General features: G+C 35.7%; 2 protein-coding genes across 3 annotated transcripts; both read left to right on the plus strand.

The window, feature by feature from the left end:
* Positions 1 to 285: 285 nt before the first annotated feature.
* On the plus strand, positions 286 to 8077 carry LOC110171039 (leukocyte elastase inhibitor-like). The gene is made up of 10 exons (XM_020936722.2): positions 286 to 398; positions 995 to 1171; positions 3446 to 3607; positions 4410 to 4550; positions 4643 to 4760; positions 5411 to 5553; positions 6015 to 6092; positions 6174 to 6263; positions 6341 to 6521; positions 7456 to 8077. Exons 2-10 carry the CDS (start codon positions 998 to 1000, stop codon positions 7680 to 7682), a joined length of 1314 nt encoding a protein of 437 aa, XP_020792381.2. The 5' UTR covers positions 286 to 398; positions 995 to 997; the 3' UTR covers positions 7683 to 8077.
* Positions 8078 to 8307: 230 nt separating this feature from the next.
* LOC110171040 (serpin B6-like) lies at positions 8308 to 18241 on the plus strand. Of its 2 annotated transcripts, XM_020936723.2 has the most exons (10): positions 8308 to 8408; positions 9066 to 9247; positions 11950 to 12066; positions 13562 to 13702; positions 14599 to 14716; positions 15154 to 15296; positions 15921 to 15998; positions 16095 to 16175; positions 16281 to 16461; positions 16800 to 18241. In XM_020936723.2, exons 2-10 carry the CDS (start codon positions 9071 to 9073, stop codon positions 17021 to 17023), a joined length of 1260 nt encoding a protein of 419 aa, XP_020792382.2. In that variant the 5' UTR covers positions 8308 to 8408; positions 9066 to 9070; the 3' UTR covers positions 17024 to 18241. The 2 variants fall into 2 exon arrangements, with proteins under 2 accessions (XP_020792382.2, XP_020792383.2); XM_020936724.2 differs by lacking the exon at positions 11950 to 12066.
* Positions 18242 to 19130: the final 889 nt, after the last annotated feature.

Genomic DNA, 19130 nt, shown 5'->3' on the forward strand with positions numbered 1-19130 from the left:
AAAATACATGTATAGTCCTGCTGATACATGTGGTGAATGTGTTTACAATCAACAGTTTTTTTACACCCATTAATAAATGTGAAAGTATGTAGGTCTATTTCTTATCCAGCTATCTGAGAATGTAGATTTAAAAAATGAGATACGAATGATGACACTAGGGCTGATACATCTAAGAAATTTCACTGCCAGAAATGTCTTACCTAAGCACTGCCAGACAGAGGACAAGTCTCAAGTCATCTTCTGGGTGTGTTGTTCTCAAAAGGGTGTGATTCCTAAAACAATTTGCGACTGTTGCCAAGGCGTCATGCATGGGTTTGTGGGTGTGACGTGAAAGACTTAAACTCAAAATTTTCCAGCACCTTCATCTCAGTCCACATTTGACCTCAAGACAATTTGCTGTAAGTTCAAATTCTTTCATTTATTAGTTGCAGAGATACTTTTTACTATGTTATGTTATGTCAATAGGTTAGATAGATAGAATAGATAGAATTAGAATAGACTTTTCTTTTTGTTTGTTTTTTTGTTGTTTGTGCAAGTCTCTGTAAATGTACTTCTTTGCATAATCTTTATAGCACTAAACTTGAAACTATGCCAGGATCAGAGTAGGACCAAACTAGGATTATAATAGTGTGAATCTAATTTAACCATTGCAAAATAAGGACTAAACAGAAGCAATACCAGAACTTACCCAGACTATACCAGGACTAAATCAGGAGTAAACTATGATTAAACCAGGATTAAACTAGGGTTAAACCAGTACTAAACCCAGACTAAACCAGGACTAAACCCAGGACTAAACCAGGACGACACCAGGACTAGACCAGGACTAGACCAGAACTAAACCAGGACTAAACCAGAAATAAACCAGAAATAAACCAGGACTAGACCAGGAATAAACCTGGACTACGCCAGAACTAAACCAGGTCTAAAACAAAACTTGCACTTCAGAACAGAATCTGGTTAATAATAACTTGATAACATTTGTGAATTTCAGAAAATGGATTCTGAAACACTGTGCAAGGCTAACACGACATTCGCATTGGCTTTATATAAAAAGCTGATAGAAGATGACAAAATTGGGAACATTTTCTGCTCCCCATTCAGTATCTCCGCAGCTCTGGCCATGGTTCTGCTTGGCGCCAGGGGCAACACAGCCACACAGATGTCCGAGGTAAACCCACTGCTGACTTGTGCTAACTGCCTTGAAAAATGTGAATGAATGTTGTCCAAAAATATAATAAACATTTTTCATGATTCTTTAATATGCACTGTGTAACTTTTCTTGGGGCATGTCTGCCACCTGCTTGTCTCCATAAAAATGTTATTGCTTTGTCTAGAATGTTCTGTAGTATTGATTAAACTGATCTCACAGAGAATTGCCCCTATTCACAGAAGGAATTATTGTATTTTTGAGCAATAGAAACACCCATAATGAATAAATTCTAGGTGGATGTGTTTAATAACATAACGTAACATTCAACATTCCAGGCAAAGCAATAACATCTTCATGGAGACAAACTGGTGGTGGACCCTCCACCAGAAACAATGCGCAGTGCATCTTTAAAGAGTTCAGGTAGGTCTTCTCGATATTTAAAAATTTTTTTAAAGGGGCATTGTATAACTATTCTGTTGGAGGGTACATAAATTTTTTGTCTTTAGGGAGATGTTATTGTTTTGTTTGGTATGTTCTACAGTATGGCATTTTTTTGTTTTATGAGAGGTGATTTAATTGTTCAGAAATACCTTAAGATCATTTATTCTTGCGTGAACGGGCATGCCTCTCCACCGAAATGATCTGTGCCTTGGCCTATTTGCCTCCATGGAGACAGATAAGGTTAATGCTGTACTGTGAAACATTCCAGGCTGAACAGTTAAGTACATCTATATGGAGACTAGCATGTGGCGAACCCTCCCCAAGAAAAGTTACACAGTGCACATTTAAACACCTTTTAACCTTTGACTTATTTATTACTTACATGGTTCAATTTGGAAATCATGTCAAACGCTGTAGAAGTAAGCAATGTTATTTAAATGTATGAATCTTATACATATATCTTATACACCCATTATATAGAACAGATCTTTATTAATTGTTTGCTTTTCTCATGATACTGCTGATTGGAAAAATTATTGCAACCATGAATCAAATGACAAAGCCCTTGAGGACAAGTGGACAAATGAGCTGATGGAAAAATCCTTTAACCCACCCATGAGTCAGACAAGTCAATGCAAATATGTGGGTGATATCAAATCCATGTGGGGCATGGTTGGACTTGTATTTCACAATCTTTTACTGTTATTTGATTTTGGAATGTTCCCATGTTGAACTTGGCAGGGCCTGTCGTTAGGGTGGCATCCGTATGAAAGTACTGGTATAATACAATAATTACCGGTAATGAGTCAGTCCCTAACTGGTTTACAACAAATTATGTCATAACTAGGCGATATTTTGTTAACAATTGTTAAAAAGTTGCTATGGCCTTAAGGTAAGGTCAACTTGGCACTAACATTGTACCATTTTTCGAAATGTAGCTTCAAAATTAAAGGTGCAATATCTAACCTTTTTGGTACCCTTTTGCCAGTCACTTGGCCCCATGGAGACACTATTGCTTTACCTTCAATATTCTATAGTATGGCATTAAACTTTTCGATATCCATAGAAACAAGCACGAGATGTCACCAGTTCAATTTACTGGCAAGATCTGTGATGAGGTAAAATAACTCAAAGTAAGTATTGTGGAACACTACAGGCAAAGCAATAGCATCTCCATGGTAGCAAGCAGGTCCTCTGAAACCTGAAAAGTTACAAAGTGCACATTTAAATGAATGAAAAAAGGAAAAATAGGTTGTTTATAACTGATTACATTTGCCAGTTATTGCTCCTCAAATGAAACAAAAAGATCCGAATTGCATTTAATATATTAACATGTTATTAACAATAACATAACTACATTTTAGCTGCTTACATCAGATAAGCTGTACTTATACTTATAAAAAAATAAATTTTTTGGCCATTAGTTGTGAATGGCTGCAAACAGGAAAACAATGTCAAACAAGACCTCAACCTGTGCTTGTAATGCATGAAAATGTTTTAAATTCCCATCACTTTTTATAGCCATATATTAAAGTGCTTACATTTCACTATATCCACCAGGTGCTGTGCCTTTTGGAGCCTGCAACACCAACAGCAATTTCAAACTTTTTTTTTAACTTCAACCTGTTCTTGTTAATTAAATATATGATACATTGATGTTTTGAAATAATGTCACTTAGTATCAGATTGCATAAAAATAATCAAAAATGCATCAACAAGTAAGTAGTGAACCCGCCACCAGAAAAGTTGTGCAGTGTACCTTTAAGTTTGAAAATAACCTTTTCCATTATAATATTTCCATCAATCTTTATAGCCATAATTGAAGTGCTTACATTTCACTATATCCACCAGGTATTGGGCTTTTCGGAGCCTTCAGCCCCACCATCCGGAGATGATCTTCAGTGTTCACTTCAGACTGACCGGCCGTACCTCATGCAGTCCCAGATGCAAACCAGGATGCAAATGAGGACCCAGATTCAGAGGACCAGCCGTCTGCCCGCTTATCTACGCAAGGTGCTCAAATCAGAAAAAAATTAAATTAAAAATTAAAGGTCCTATATTGTGCAAAATGGACTGTGAGCTTTGAGACACGTTATAATACTGTTACCTCCTCAGAAACTCTTGTTGCATCTTGTTTCATTCACACATGCTGAGTAATCCTTTATTATTAGTCTGTATACATCTTTAAAGCTCAAAAAGCTTTGTTCCACCTTGTGTGAATTCAACAAAACACAACTCTGGGTATGTTTTTGATGAGGAAACAACATCATAACATAAATCAGAATATAATATATAATAATATAGGTCCTTTAAAATAAGATGTAACCAACACTAATACATTCTTAACTATCTGGTTTGGGGAAGAGCATTTACATAAACTGTATCCATCCAGTTGTTGTTAAAATTCCTGAAGGTCATTTTTCCTGGGTACTCTTTATATAAATGCTTTTGTAACACACTTTTCTATGTATTGATGTGTTTATTGGTAACTAATATTTTCTTTCTTCTCTCTTTCTAAATACCAACAACAGGAAACTGGGAAACTCATTCGGTTGTCTATACGGTTGTATTAAGGAGCATTATAATTCATAATAAAACAGCTTTCAGTGACATCTGGTGGTGAAGAATCATATTGCAATCCCAAACTCGTGTGGCTTCTCGTTGCTCTTTATGGTGTTTTCTAACAAAATTCAAGAATTGCAATTGTAATTAAAACTGATAACGTTTGATTATAAACACAATTCATGCCTTTATTGATTAGTATTTCAATGTGATATGTATTTATAATCACTAGGTCTTCTCTGGCTGTTCGCAGTGCCTTAAACCCGAAGGTGGAAAAGATAATGTGGACGAAAGCTTTGCCCAGTTGCTCACTGAACTCAACAAACCCGAGGCCTTGTATGTCCTGAGTATTGCCAACAGGCTGTATGGAGAGAAACAATACACATTTGATAAGGTGAGTATTTTGGTAACATGTAATTTGTCAGTAAAAAGTGTTTATCTTTATTAACAAAGGAATTAATGGCTGTCGATTCAATATTTTTGTAGCTTTTTTTGGCTGAAACAAAGAAACACTATGGCGCTGAGTTGGAAACTGTCGATTTTGTGTCCAATCCAGAAGAGTCCAGGGTCCACATCAACAACTGGGTGGAGGAACAGACTCAAAGTAAATCATATTGCTGGGTTTCAGATTACATCAAAACATTCTACAGGCCAGTCAAATTTAATACAGATGGGGTCAGCTGAAATAAATATTGTTAAAGGTGCATTATGTAACTTTTCTGGTGGAGGATACATCAAACGCTTTTCTCCAAGGAGATGTTATCGCTTTGTCTGGAATGTTTCACACTATGGTATTAAACCTTTCTATCTGCAGGGAGACCAAACTAGACAAAGTTACAGGTCAGATCTGTGGATAGGCAAACCCGCTCACAGTTAGAATGCCTGTATTTCTGAGCTATAAAGCCACCTGTAATTGAATAAATGTAAGGTAGAGCTGTTTAATGTCATACTGTGGAACATTCCAGCAGAGTAATGATATATTCATAGAAACAAGCAGGCCCACACCCAGAAAGTTACAGAGTATGCCTTTAAACAATTCTCAGTATTATCTGGACTATTTGTCCATTCTTTATTTAGGCTATTCACAGTGTAGTTATTATAACGCAGGGTCGTAAAAACTGTCTAAAACAAAACTACTCTATCAACTTCACAGCACTGATGTTTTTGCATTTTTGGTGGTAGTAAAAGTTCATTTTGTCATAGCTGGGAATTGTCTTTATAGTCTGATGTTTTTGCGTAATTCCCCATTTGTAGATAAAATCACCAACCTGCTCCCTGCTGGAGTGGTGGATGCCTCAACCAGGCTGGTGCTGGTCAATGCCATTTACTTCAAGGGTAAATGGAACTCTCAGTTTAAGGAGGAGAATACAATTGATGGAGAGTTTCGACTAAATAAGGTAAATAATAAAAAAATATAATTCTTGCACATTATTATAGTGCATGCTGCCATTAACACATCTATACAGACATTTAAACAACAAACGTAACAAAGTAAAAGTGAAGTACTATACTTAAGTATACATTTTAGATATCTAGAATTTACTTACTTTACTTTACTACATTTGAGAGAAGGTATCTGTATTTTTTCCACTACATTTTTTAAATGGACTGAAAAGTTAAAGTATTTTTCTCCCTCCCGTCAGTTTGCCCCAGGGCAGCTGTGGCTACGACAGTATCTTTCCACCACTGAGTGTGGAGTCAATAAATAATGCACTACAAGGTTCTTTGGGTGTCTTGAAAAGCACTATATAAACCCAATGATTAATTAATAATAATTAATTAAAGTGTATGTGTGTTTTGTTTTTTTTTATTTGAATTGTGTTTAATTTGCTATTGTATTATTTGATATATTTTTCAGACTGACACAAAGCCAGTCAAATTGATGATACAGAAAGCTAAATTCCATTTCAGTTTCATTGAAGAGGCCAACTGTAAGGTATATGGCTACATGCTGTCAAACATTAAACATATTTGCATAGGAAACAGTGTTATTAACTACTTCCTTTACGTTTGACAGGTTCTAGAAATGCCATATGAAGGAGAAGATCTGAGTATGGTGATACTTTTACCAAATGACATTGAAGATGAAACAACAGGCTTAGAAAAGGTAAAAGCATTTCATATTGTAGAACTGTTACATCATACTGAAACCTTATTGCAATTGTATTTTTATATATTTTTAAGCTGGAGGAAGACCTGACCTATGATAAGTTTAAAGAGTGGACTGACCGAGATACAATGGGATTCGTGGAGGTCGAAGTGAGACTGCCCAGATTCAAGATGGAAGAAAACTATGACCTGAACAAAGTGCTGATATCAATGGGGATGGTGGACGCTTTCGATGTGGGCAAGAGTGACCTTTCTGGTGAGATTTTGCTTATATGGAGGTATTTTGTTGATTTTAAGATTTCCCTTGTTTTTCTTATTTATGGAACATCTAATACTCTTTTAGTCCTGATGTGGAATTCTTGTTTTTGAGACTTGAAATCCATTGATTAGGCTCAAATGTGGTTGGTAGCTTGGTGGTTCTACTATAATTTCCCCCATCAACCTAAAACATGCAAAACAGACAGAAGAATACTGGTCTATTGGTAGAACAACTTGAGCCCAAGTCCTGGAAATGGGTCTCCAGGCTCCTGACAAGTTGTCCCACCTTTACTTGATTTAATCAAAAAATTACACCAAAGAGCTTTACAGTGCATTATTCATTCACTCCAGACTTAGCTACTGTTGACTATTGTAGCCACAGCTGCCCTGGGGCCAACTGACGTAAGCAAGGCCGCCCGTCTGCATCACTGACCCCTCCAACCACCACCAACACTCATGCGCACACCACATTTATATTAGGCAAGGTGGGAAAAGTGTCTTGTCTAAGGACACAGCGAATCAATCTTCCAATCACTACTCTAACTTAGACTTAGACTTAGACTTAGACAAACTTTATTGCTCTACAAGGGAAATTATTTGGACATTATTTGGCCACAGTAGCTCACAACATATTATAATATCAAAGAGAAATGGTATAATAAATTCTAAATAAGTAGTAGAAATGGCAAGTCTCTGATGTCAAATAAGGCATAATTATATAAATGTACAGGAAATAAAAAATAAATAAAAAACAATGAGCCATTGTCGCTGTCACTTTTACATATTTAGTCAGTGTTTAGTATTTTATAAACATACTGGCATCAATGTAGTACATTTTTCATAGTCCAAAAATATAACATCAAATCTTAACAACAGACCTCCTCCCATTGTTGTATACTCTCTAAAATATCTTTGTAATCTTGTTTTCTCAGGTATGTCTCCTGCCAATGACCTGGTTGTGACTAAGGTGGTGCACAAAGCATTTGTGGAGGTGAATGAAGAGGGCACGGAGGCTGCTGCTGCTACCGGAGTTGTAATTTCAGAAAGAGCAGCCCTGATTACAGAAAAATTCATCGTAGATCACCCCTTCCTCTGCTACATTAGACACAACCCCTCCAAGAGCATTCTCTTCGCTGGACGATTTAGCTCACCTGAGTAAATGTAGAGAACCTGTTGTGTTGACCAGTCCAGAAAGGTTTTTTTATTGAATTAACTACACTAAGCACTAAATTCATTTAATTGTAATTGTGACATAAAATGGTCTAGGGACTGTTTGTGGAAATGAGCATTTTTGCATTTTCAGATACATGATAGCATAGGTATTTTCTTTTCATAAGGTATTTTTGGTGCATTGTCCCATATGAAAAAAATACAGTTCAAATAATTTTTGTCTCTTTCTGATGATTTAATTATAATTAAAAATGAAAACAATAAAAAAAGTATGTTATTATGAATGTATCTTATGCTGTTTTTATCTTTTGCATGTGAAGCACTTTGTGACCTATGTCTGTGAAAAGTGCTATATCAATAAACTTTATTTACTTAATTCTAAAAGGATCAGGTGAGATCTGTCTTAGCTTGAAATAATAGAATAAAAAGTGAAAAAGGAGACGGTGTGAATTATTCTGGGGGGAAATAACATATTAGTTTTCGAATCTAAATATCACAAGCCTCGCAAAGCCCATAAATGTCCTTCTCCGTGAATCCAAAATCTAATAAAGCTCCATGATCTCCTCCCGTAAGAGTCTCTGGTGTGTCCTTTCCGCATTCGGTCACGTGAGAATCAGGAAGTCCTGTCACCGCACCTTCTTGGGGCGTGTTCTTTTCAATAATAAAACTGATGGCTCAAGCTAAACTTTGTCTGCGAGGCTTCTGAACACAGCTGGTGAGTGGATGTATGGTGTATTTCAGTGTATAGCTGTGTATTCACATTGATTTGTGGCTATTCAATCAATTACGTAGCGTGTTTTTAGAATATTAGCCCAATATGTTGCTGCTCTATTAGAACGTGGTTATAATGAATTATTCAACTTAGTGGAGGTTTCAGAGGTGCACAGAGTTTAAAAGATCAGATGTCACTATCAGGAAGAGCAAAACTAGCCTTAAATCGCCTTTCCTATTCATCTTTACTTTTTTTTTTTTTTTTTTTTTTTTTTGTAGCCCCCTTTTTTAAATTTTTTTTTTTTTTACATAGTACTGGAAAGCTGCGTAGTTTAGCTTACTTAGCAACACACCATCCTAGTTGTATGTACGTTTTAATGATGCTGTCTTATGTTGTATTGTGAAGTAAAACTGATTAGTGGTTGACTAGCAAATACTTTCATAATGCTTGCTAGTTTATAGTTTATGAGCTTAGGACCAATATTTTTTTGATTAATTTGTTTTGTGCAATATTTCTAATAGGTTTTCATGGCGTTACAAGGTTATGAACTATTTGTACCAAATCTAAATAGCGTAAAATACATGCCACACACACTCTAGTTTGATTTTATTTATTTCACTCTTTATGCAAAGTCTAACACCTGTGCTTTCTTTGCAACAGACACCATGGCAACTGAAACTCCTCTTTCCAAGGCAACCAACACTTTTGCCCTGAATCTTTGTAAAACCCTGGGTGACAATGATCGCAGCGCCAATGTCTTCTTCTCTCCTATGAGCATCTCTTCCGCTCTGTCCATGGTCCTCCTTGGGGCCCGGGGCAACACAGCTACGCAGATGTCAGAGGTAACAGGCACACAGCCCATGAGTCACTGAGTCAACCATGTCAGAAATTATAAATAGGGGTTTTCTCTGTTGTGTTTCCATAGTGACACATTGTAAATAGTTGAGTTTGCGTCTTATCAGCAGCCATTGAGTGCAGTAGATGGTGTTATGCAATCTCTTGTCTGGCTACAGTAGTGCAAATAAATAGTATATCTTTCGCTTTTTCATACACCGAATTAGAGTTATCTTTAAATGTGATAGGTAATTTGTCCCACAGGAGATTTCCCATGGCACATATCCAAGTAAAAACAAGTGGGATGGGCCAGGTTATGTTAGATTACATTAGATTACATATTTTATCATGGGAATAAAATATATCTTTCCAAGGAAAAGATGTGTTAGTGAGAGTGATACTGATTTGAAGGCGCACTGTGTAACTTTTCTGTTAAACACCCGTAATGGATAAATGCTACAGAGATGTTTTTAATGTCATTCCATGGAGCATTCCCGGCAAAACAATAACATCTCAATGGAGAGAAGCATTCCACCAGAAAAGTTACACAATGCACCTTTAATTTGTTGCTTATAGTTTTTAGGATGCAAACCTATCCAACACAGTGACGCCGACAATATGAATAAAATGAGAATGCGGTAGTGTGTCTCAAAGCCACACCTGGTCTGTCTGGAATACACCCAGGTTCAGACCATGGGCCATTGAAATGTGAGAATGTGGAAGGATTACCTGAAAACAGGGTAGTAAAGGCAGTTCATTCATTCTCTCTAACATGTAGTTATGTATGTATCCATGTAGTATCTTATGCATTTTTTTAGTTACATGTAAGTGTGCTTTTTACCCTGCACGGAAAATAGTGGTGATGATGCTTAAATCTTAAAAAATATACCCAGCTTTTACAAGTAGCTAATTTTTTTTTTCACTCAGAATAATTGCTTTTGACATTATCCTTTATAGTATGTTTTGCATTCAACTCAGTATGTTTGTATAGTCTCAAATCACAACAGCTGTCACCTCACTCAGCTTCACAGAGTCAGCCTTGTTCACATGCGTAGCAAAATCTGACCTTTATGATTAAAAAAACGTAATCAAAGGGACTATGATCAGAAAGAAATTAGATGGTTTGGTTTTTTACATGTCATTTAAACAACTCAAAATGTACACCCAGAGTTGATTTAACCAACAGAAATGTTAGAAAATCAAACAATGAAGCTGTTGTCAACAAAAGCAATCATTGTTATACTTTACTTTGATTATCCATGGGTCTTGTCATAATGAAACATTAGGGCCGTTGTTAATGCCATAGAGGCTAATAACTTGAAATATTATTATCTTTTGAATGTGAAGAAGTCCTCAAAATGTTGCATATGACAGGAAGCTGAAATTCTATGAACTGATCATTTTTCGCAACCAGCATAATCTGTCTTTCTTGAGTAAATGTGTCCAAACATGAAAATCTGTCATTGCAATAAATATGATAAATGGAAAGAAGGATTTGCGGCTGCTGTTACATTTCAGTTGGGTTGACTCATGTTCTTGTTCATATTGTCTGGAAAAGGAAAATAGTCTTTGGCCATAAATTCCATAGAAACTGAGTGGTCTTACTTGAGTCACACCTGATGATGAAAGTGCATGACCTGTATAGAGAGAGGGTGTAGTGTTGTGAAAGGGACAAAGGTTACGACTCACAGCCAGTTCCTAGGAAAACCATATCAGAGTTTTATAGTTTTAGTCAGTTCAGTCACATTTACCCTTGACATGCCACCAAGAAATAAGCTGAGTTAAGGAATTGCATTGTATTGTGAAATCATAGGTACTTGTTATGCACTTAGGTCAGGAAAGACCAAGAGAGACTGGCTGCAAACCACCACCGGGATGCACCTCCACCAGCATGCCCCTCACCATTTTTAATGCGTTTACTTTAGTAATGACTTAATTGCACTTTTTATCAGTTGTTGCCTTTGTTCATTGTATGTTAAAGGTAATTAAAGATGTTAAATGTTATTTAAAATTGTTTAGAGTGAAAAATTTTAAAGACAAATACATTTTTTTTTTGTTTTTGTTTTTTATTAACTAGCTTTGTGTTGTCTCTGCTTTACTCTGCTTGTGGAGGTTAATTCACAGTAAAAAAAAAAAAAAAAAAAAGATCTTTAATTGTCAACACAGGCCTACATAAGGGCGTAATACATCAGTAAATTATAGTTATTACCTTAATCTAAATTACAACTATACTATCTTGGGAGGGTGCTCAACCAACAGCGCCCCCTGCCCTGTCAATCCAGTTATGCAGCACTTATTGCCTTTTATTAGTAGTACAATATGTATAGTATAAAGCAGAATGACTGTGCGCACACTCTCTGGTGGCTCCTTTTCAAGACTGGTTTTGTTTAATTATGAGTCAATTTAATCACAATGTTGTCGTCCTTTGGATTGGTTTAGAAGTTGAAGTCATGGTGTAGTCTTTTTTTTTTTTTAGACCTGGTTTAGCCATAAATTAGATGTGGAATAGTTCTGCGTTAGATTGGTGAAATATTTCCTTTGTATTTGGTGTATATGATTTGAGAATAACTACAGTGCACTCAAGGTTCATTCATATTTTGTAATTATGTTATGTTAGTTTATTTAATCTACTTCACAGATATCCTCTATGTAAGGTGGCCTTCACATTATTTGGGTAATAATGAAATGATACCAATGTATTGCACTGTAGGTCCTCTGCTTCAAAGAGGCAGAGAAGCCGCCACAGGCCGGAGCAATGCAGAAGCAAATGCCCATGCAGATCCCCCAACACGTGCAAAATTTACTGCCACCACATCTGAGAAAGAGGGTAAACAAAGAGATAATGTACAGGACTGGGCATTGGGCTAACAGGCTACAGCAGTGTTGTGGTGGTGGGAATTTCAATGGGAGACTTCTAAATGTATTCCTTTTTGGATTTGTTTTAGAGCTGAACTGGAAACACAGGAAAAGCAGCCTTTACTTCAGCAACAATCTATTGTGTGTCCATTAGTGTAAACCGAAGTGTTAAGTAATGCATTGGAATTGGATCCTTGTTACGACCTAAATATTTGTCCTTAAGAGGCATGTTAATTAGGCCTGTCATGATAATTACTATACTCAAAAGTGAAATGACTTTTAATATATTTTAATGTAATAAGATTCAATTTGAGCTGTAAATTTGTTCCAGCTCAGGTCTTTTAATGATACAGACTATTTTAAAATGATTTATGGTTTATTGTTTTTGTGTCAAAGGCATAAAGTAATCTTAATATAACAATTTATCGCTATATTTCTCTGTAGCAATATATTGTGCTTCAAAATTTGTTATCGTGGCAGTCCTAATGTTAATATGTTGAGCTGAGGTTACACTAATTTGAACACACACATTACTGTATCCATGTGCTAACATTAATAATGGACTAACAATATGTTCTTTTTGTGGGGTTAAGTCCATGAATAGAAGCTTCAGTGCATTTTGACCAGTCTGTAATATTTGAAAACAACTCTACAACTCAAACAGCATAAGTTACTAAATGTATGTATGTATGTATGCATGCATGTATGCTTTTAGTACTATTTTAATTGGATACTATTTTCTGTTATTGAAATACTAAAAGTTCATACATGTTTCTATTTATACCTTATCTGCTATGCTTAACTGCCTGGGATTCAGAGTACCAGTTCTATTTTCAGCATTGTTTTATTTTATTGTAATATTATTGACTGGTCTAAGTACTCTTTCATTGCATAGGGATTTTGCAGAGGTTCTCCTATATTAAGGTTTTCAAAGGCGTTTGATGGCATTCTGCTGTTGGTACTAACTATCTTTCTATTTCATTTTACAAGAAAGGATGGGGCATTACAACTACTTTACTTTAAAGGTCCTATATTACTCAAAATTGACTGTTGTGAGATTTAAGCCATGTAATAATGCTGTTATTGCATCATAAACATACTCGGAGTTGTGTTTTGTTTCATTCACACGTTTGACTAATCCTTTAGTATTAGTCTGTCTACATCTCCAAAGCTCAAAATGCTCTGTTCCACCTTGTGATGTCATGTATTGGTAGTTTTCATGTTAACAGCTACCCTTTACCTTTAGTTCAGTAAAGATTGGCATTGGCAATAATTGGCTGAAATTATCCAAATGATTCTAGTGAAGGTGTATGCAGGGTTTGTGTGTTAAATGTGAAAAACAAAACTCCAGGTATGTTTGTGATGAGGAAACAATGTTATAACAGAGATCAGAAACTAGTGTAATATGGGCCCTTTAAATATCAAACTATTGTGTTATTAAACTTATTTATCTTATTTCTCCACAGTGCCTCAAAACGAAGGACCTCTCTGATGATGTACACTCCAGCTTTGCCACTCTTCTGCAGGAGTTTCACAAACCTGACGCACCCTACACCCTCAGCGTCGCCAACAAACTGTACGGAGAGGAGAGTTACCAGTTTGTTGAGGTGTGTGTCAATACAAGCAGGGACGTTCTTAGCATGCCAGTTAATCAAATATGGTGTAATCTTACCCTTTGTACATTATGTTCATTAATCACTAATAAGTAAATTAAGTTGATCCCAAAAATCTGTGTTGATAAATGACTGCAGTGTTGTAAGCTGGAACCACATAGCTCTATTGTCAAACTATGAATGTGGTGTTTGTGTGAGTGGCTGTGTATGGCTGTGTGTGGCTACTATAACTAAACGACTATATAGATCAGATGATATTATTGTATTATTATTGTATTATTAAACTACATAAGAGATGTAAAGATAAATAGTCTAGTTAAAAAGAGTTAGAAACTCATAACATTCTTAATAAGATACTTCTTACTACTTACTATAATAATGGCTAATAATTCATAACATCTGTACCAGATTGTTGAATGTCAATGAACATAGGCTATTTATAAAGATGTTGTTGTATTATTCTTGTTAGAAAGCTATTTGGAAAATGAAATGCAGCTCACAGCTTCTAATTTTATGAGTCTGTAGATCATTGTAGGAATTATACATATTTTGCTATAGGGGTGTGCAAAAATATAGAAATATTGATATATTGTGGCACTAAATTTAGTGATACAGTATTGTTATCGTGGGCTGCTGTTTATACAAGGAGTGGTTTAACACATATATGCCAAAGAGTATCATGTGCAGTATATAAGTTATCACATGTATCTCTATATCATGATAATATTGTATTGTGAGCCATGTATCATATCGAATCTGGAGGAACTCCATGATCCCCAGCCCTATTTTTTAATTATTATTTTATCAAATGCTATTATTAATTTATTTTTTAACATTAACATTCCTCATCAATATCATTATCACATATCTATTGTTTATATCTGACACAGGATTACCTGGGAGCCACCCAAAAGTACTACAAGGCAGAGCTGCAGACTGTGGACTTCATCAATAAATCTGAGGAGGCCAGAGTCACCATAAACACGTGGGTGGAGCAGCAAACACAAGGTAAAAACTTATTATTGCAAATTTTGGTGCATCACTTTTTATTGATTAAAAGTGTGGTATTTAACTTTTCAGTTGAGGGTCCATCACCTGATTGTTTCTGTGGAGATGTCATTGCTCTGCCTGGAATGTTCCACAGTATGACATTAAACAGCTCTACCTTACATTTACTGAATTACAGGTAGTTTTAGTTCAAAATTACTGAGAAAAACAGCCATTCTGACTGTGAGCGGTGCTGCCTCCACAGATCTGACCTGTAATTTGGTCTAGTTTTGTCTCCATGAAGATAAAAAGATTTAATACAATACTGTGAAACATTCCAGACAAATCAATACAATCAACATCTCCATGGACAAAAGCATTTGACGGACCATATGCCAGAAAAATTACACAATGCACCTTTAATATATTGTATTTTTAAATGTGTTACTTTTTCTCAGGTAAAATTAAGGACGTTCTAGCCAAGGGTGTCGTGGATAACCTGACGAGACTTGTGCTCGTCAACGCCATTTACTTCAAAGGAAACTGGAATAAACAGTTTAATGAAAGCTCTACTCATGATGGTCAATTCAGAATAAACAAGGTGAGTGCTAATCTTTAAAAAAAAAAAAAAATCTGTTTGGACAAAAAAAAATACATTTGTTTGGTTTATGTGTTTTTGAGAAATAAAACCTCTTGGTATTGAATAAATAAAGTAGATAAATATTTCAGCCAAAGCACATCTCCATGGAGACAAGCAGGTCAATCAAAAAGTTACATAGTACACCTTTAACCAAATCTTTCTTTCTAATTGTGTGCCATTTATAAGACTGATCTAGTTTAATAAGAAATGAACATAACATTGTTCACAATCTTCTACAAAGTTATTGACTTATATTAGTAGCATACCATTATTTTGTAGTTAGACATTAGACTGGAGGTGGCACGTCGCTTACATCATCCCATGGAAATAGAAAGTTAAAAACATATTACAAATAAGCGTCAGGTTTGTGGAGATGCAAGCCTGCTAGCTCAATAAATACAACAAAGATGTAGTTTTAGTCTTTTTTTTGTTGTTGTTTTTAACCAAGATCTTACATACTGTGGCTGTAAATATGCAGTGTTATGTTATGGACAACCAACAATATTCGTATACCATTTGGTTAGGAAAATCTGCCACAAGACTCTTGAACTACATTTGAACTTTGTTGTTTGTGTATTTTTGCAGAATGAAACTAAACCAGTGAAGATGATGCACCAAAAATCAAAGTTCCCCCTCACATTCATAAGTGAGATTAACTGTCAAGTGAGTTTTCTAATGTTTTCTCCTGTATGATATACTTTATATAAGTATTTTTGTCTGCATTGACATTATAACTAACATTATTTCTCTGTAAACCAGATTATAGATTTGCCGTACAAAGGAAAGGAGCTCAGCATGCTCATCTTTCTGCCCGGCAGTATTGATGATGGTCTGGAGAAGGTATGCCATAGTGCTGGTTTATACTTAGTTAACCTAAACAGTAAAAGACATTAGACTTGGAGAAAAGCATCGAAGGACTTAAAAACGTCCTTGCGTGTGTTACAGCTTGAGCAGCAACTCACCTACGAGAACTTTGTGGAGTGGACCCGTCCTGACATGATGGACGAGGTGGAGGTGCAGGTGGGACTCCCTCGATTCAAGATGGAGGAGAATTATGACCTGAAAGACGTGCTGATCAGTATGGGCATGGTGGACGCCTTCAGCATCAGCAGCAGTGATTTCTCTGGTAAGAAAATAATCCAACCCATGGACCTTCTTCTGTCCACTGATTGTTTCAGAGTGAAGCAAATCTATTCCCATCGCCATAGTAATTAACAATTCAAAACAAAAACAGACTGTCTGTCTCTCTTAGTCTGTGCAATAGATTGTGAATGCTTTCCATTTAGATTTCCATATTAGGAATACAAATTAATTTACAGACAAAATAGCAAAATAAATACACCAGGATCATAGAGCAGGCTAATATGAACATTTTAAAACCAGAACGACAAACAAAGAGAATAGGAGAGTCAATGAAGCCAGAAGTACAATGTTTTAATGTATGTTTTTCATCATTTCTTTCAGGCATGTCTCCAGCCAATGACCTGGTTCTGTCTAAGGTGGTGCACAAAGCGTTTGTGGAGGTGAATGAAGAGGGCACTGAGGCTGCTGCCGCCACTGCCGCCATCATGATGTTGCGCTGTGCCATGATGCCCGCCCGCTTCATCGCAGATCACCCCTTCCATTTCTTCATCAGACATAACGCCTCCAACACCATCCTTTTCGCTGGAAGATTCTGCTCCCCTTAGTAAACTATTAGCAAAAACATAAACCAAAGAAAGGGAAGTTAGTTCATTATTTGGAACTAACTGTACAATAATCCAGCTGCTCTAGACTTTGCATTATCCAGTGGTGGAAAGGAACAAAATAAAAATACTGTACTTAAGTAAAAAATGTAGGTATATGTAAATTTTAAAGTGCATACATTTGACTTTTACTTGAGTACATCTGAGAGGAGGTATTTCTACTTTCTACTCCACTACATTTTTGAACAGGACTGAAAAGTAAAAGCATTGTTTATTATAATTTGAGATGTGCTGGAAAGGCTGAGGGGTTTATTTTGAACACATTTGTAGTTTGAGCAAACAATAATAAATAAAAACGGCTAGAAAAAAAAACAACAACAATCAGATCAGTTGCTTCTATTGAACAAAATGCAACTCAAATCTTTATCAAAATCACTACATTTGAAGCTTTATTAGACCTGAAAATATGAGCAGAATACTTTTACTTTTTACTCTTTAAGCACATTTTTACTTTTTTCATGTGATACTTTTACTTTTACTTGAGTATATTTTTGGTCTGGTATCTGTACTTTTACTTAAATAACAAAACTAAGTACTTCTTCCACCACTGGCATTATGTATCAGTCACCAGCCTTCAGCAACTTTCACCAACATGCCTTTAAACTCCTATAATTGTTGATATTCTTTTCAACTTTTGCACTAGCTTTGAAGTTACCAAAAACAGATGGCTGCCTTACAATGCTACACGTACAATGTAAAATTTCACATGAGCAACAAAACAACATTGCAAATAACAAAAATCACTCCTCAAAGAACCCCTGGAAAAAACCCTGAAAGAACCATTACATTTTGATGTCCTGAAATCCCAACATTTTTAATACTATGTCAAATTAAATGTAAAAAAAAAAAAGTACTGTTCTTGTCTTTAACCTGTTTACACAATTTGTCTGAATGTATCACTGAACAAATGGAGAGGTTTTGCATTGTAAAGTATGGGTGCTTCATCTTATCTGTTGGCCTGTATGAATGACTTTATTGACTATATGCTGTACGCCTTTACTAAACAGCCCTCTTTATCTTATAGGGTTCACCCACTCAAAGAATTCATCTACACTGCCTTGTGTTTTATCATGTGCACTTTACTTGTATGTATACTAACACACTTTTGTTCACACATAGAGGATTTTATGCAATGACATTAAAGGACTGCACTGCCTGGCATTTATTTCATTGGCGTATTTATCCAGATTATCAGTAATAATGTGCAATAAGTGTGAATTAAAGTGTGGTTTGAAAATCTTAAATGTAATTTCTGGCAAAACTGAGGCAGTCTTTCGTTGACTGTTATAGATCTGTACCTTTGTTATCTATGGACGGCAAACAGATGTGGTTATACCTGGTTAATGTTCTACTTAAAGTGAGAGCAATAAAAATAACAGTTGTCTTGTGTGTAGGGAGTTATGAAAATTGACCATAAATGAATCATGGAACTAACTTAAGAATAAAGCTAAAACATTATTAGGTAAACATGATAACTAAACATAATCTAAATGGGCACAATGTGTTTTATACAATACTCACTGAAATTAGCACAAATCAATATAAATATTTTTAAAGTATAAAAATATATGCTATAATTGCCCATATTATTACAGTGACTAATTAGTAAAGAGCAAAACGAAAAGGTGTACAGTTGGGCACATGGTAAATAATTACATTTTTACATACGCTTTTACACCTTCAAGGCACTCAACAACAACAAGGAACCACACACAAACACACACACACACACACACGCACACACACACACGCACACACACACACACACACACACAGACACCAGGGGTGAGGTGGGTTAAGTGTCTGGCCCAGGGACACAATGACAGCATTCATCTGTGGAGCTGGAATGTGGGTCCTTGCTCTGACCGCTCAACCAATGATGATTTATGTCCCAACAGTTTTGGGAAACATTGTTTTAAATGGGCACAATTTAGGAACACCCATGAAAGCCTTAACAAACCACTTTTTACTGAAATCTGTATAATTTAATTGTTTTATTGTCTTTTAGATGGCAAAAATAAATGTATATGTACCTGCATGCAATAAAAAA

The sequence above is a fragment of the Boleophthalmus pectinirostris genome, unplaced genomic scaffold, assembly GCF_026225935.1.
Source record: "Boleophthalmus pectinirostris isolate CB_2022bp ecotype Guang Dong unplaced genomic scaffold, ASM2622593v1 HiC_scaffold_15, whole genome shotgun sequence".
Lineage (NCBI taxonomy): Eukaryota > Metazoa > Chordata > Actinopteri > Gobiiformes > Gobiidae > Boleophthalmus > Boleophthalmus pectinirostris.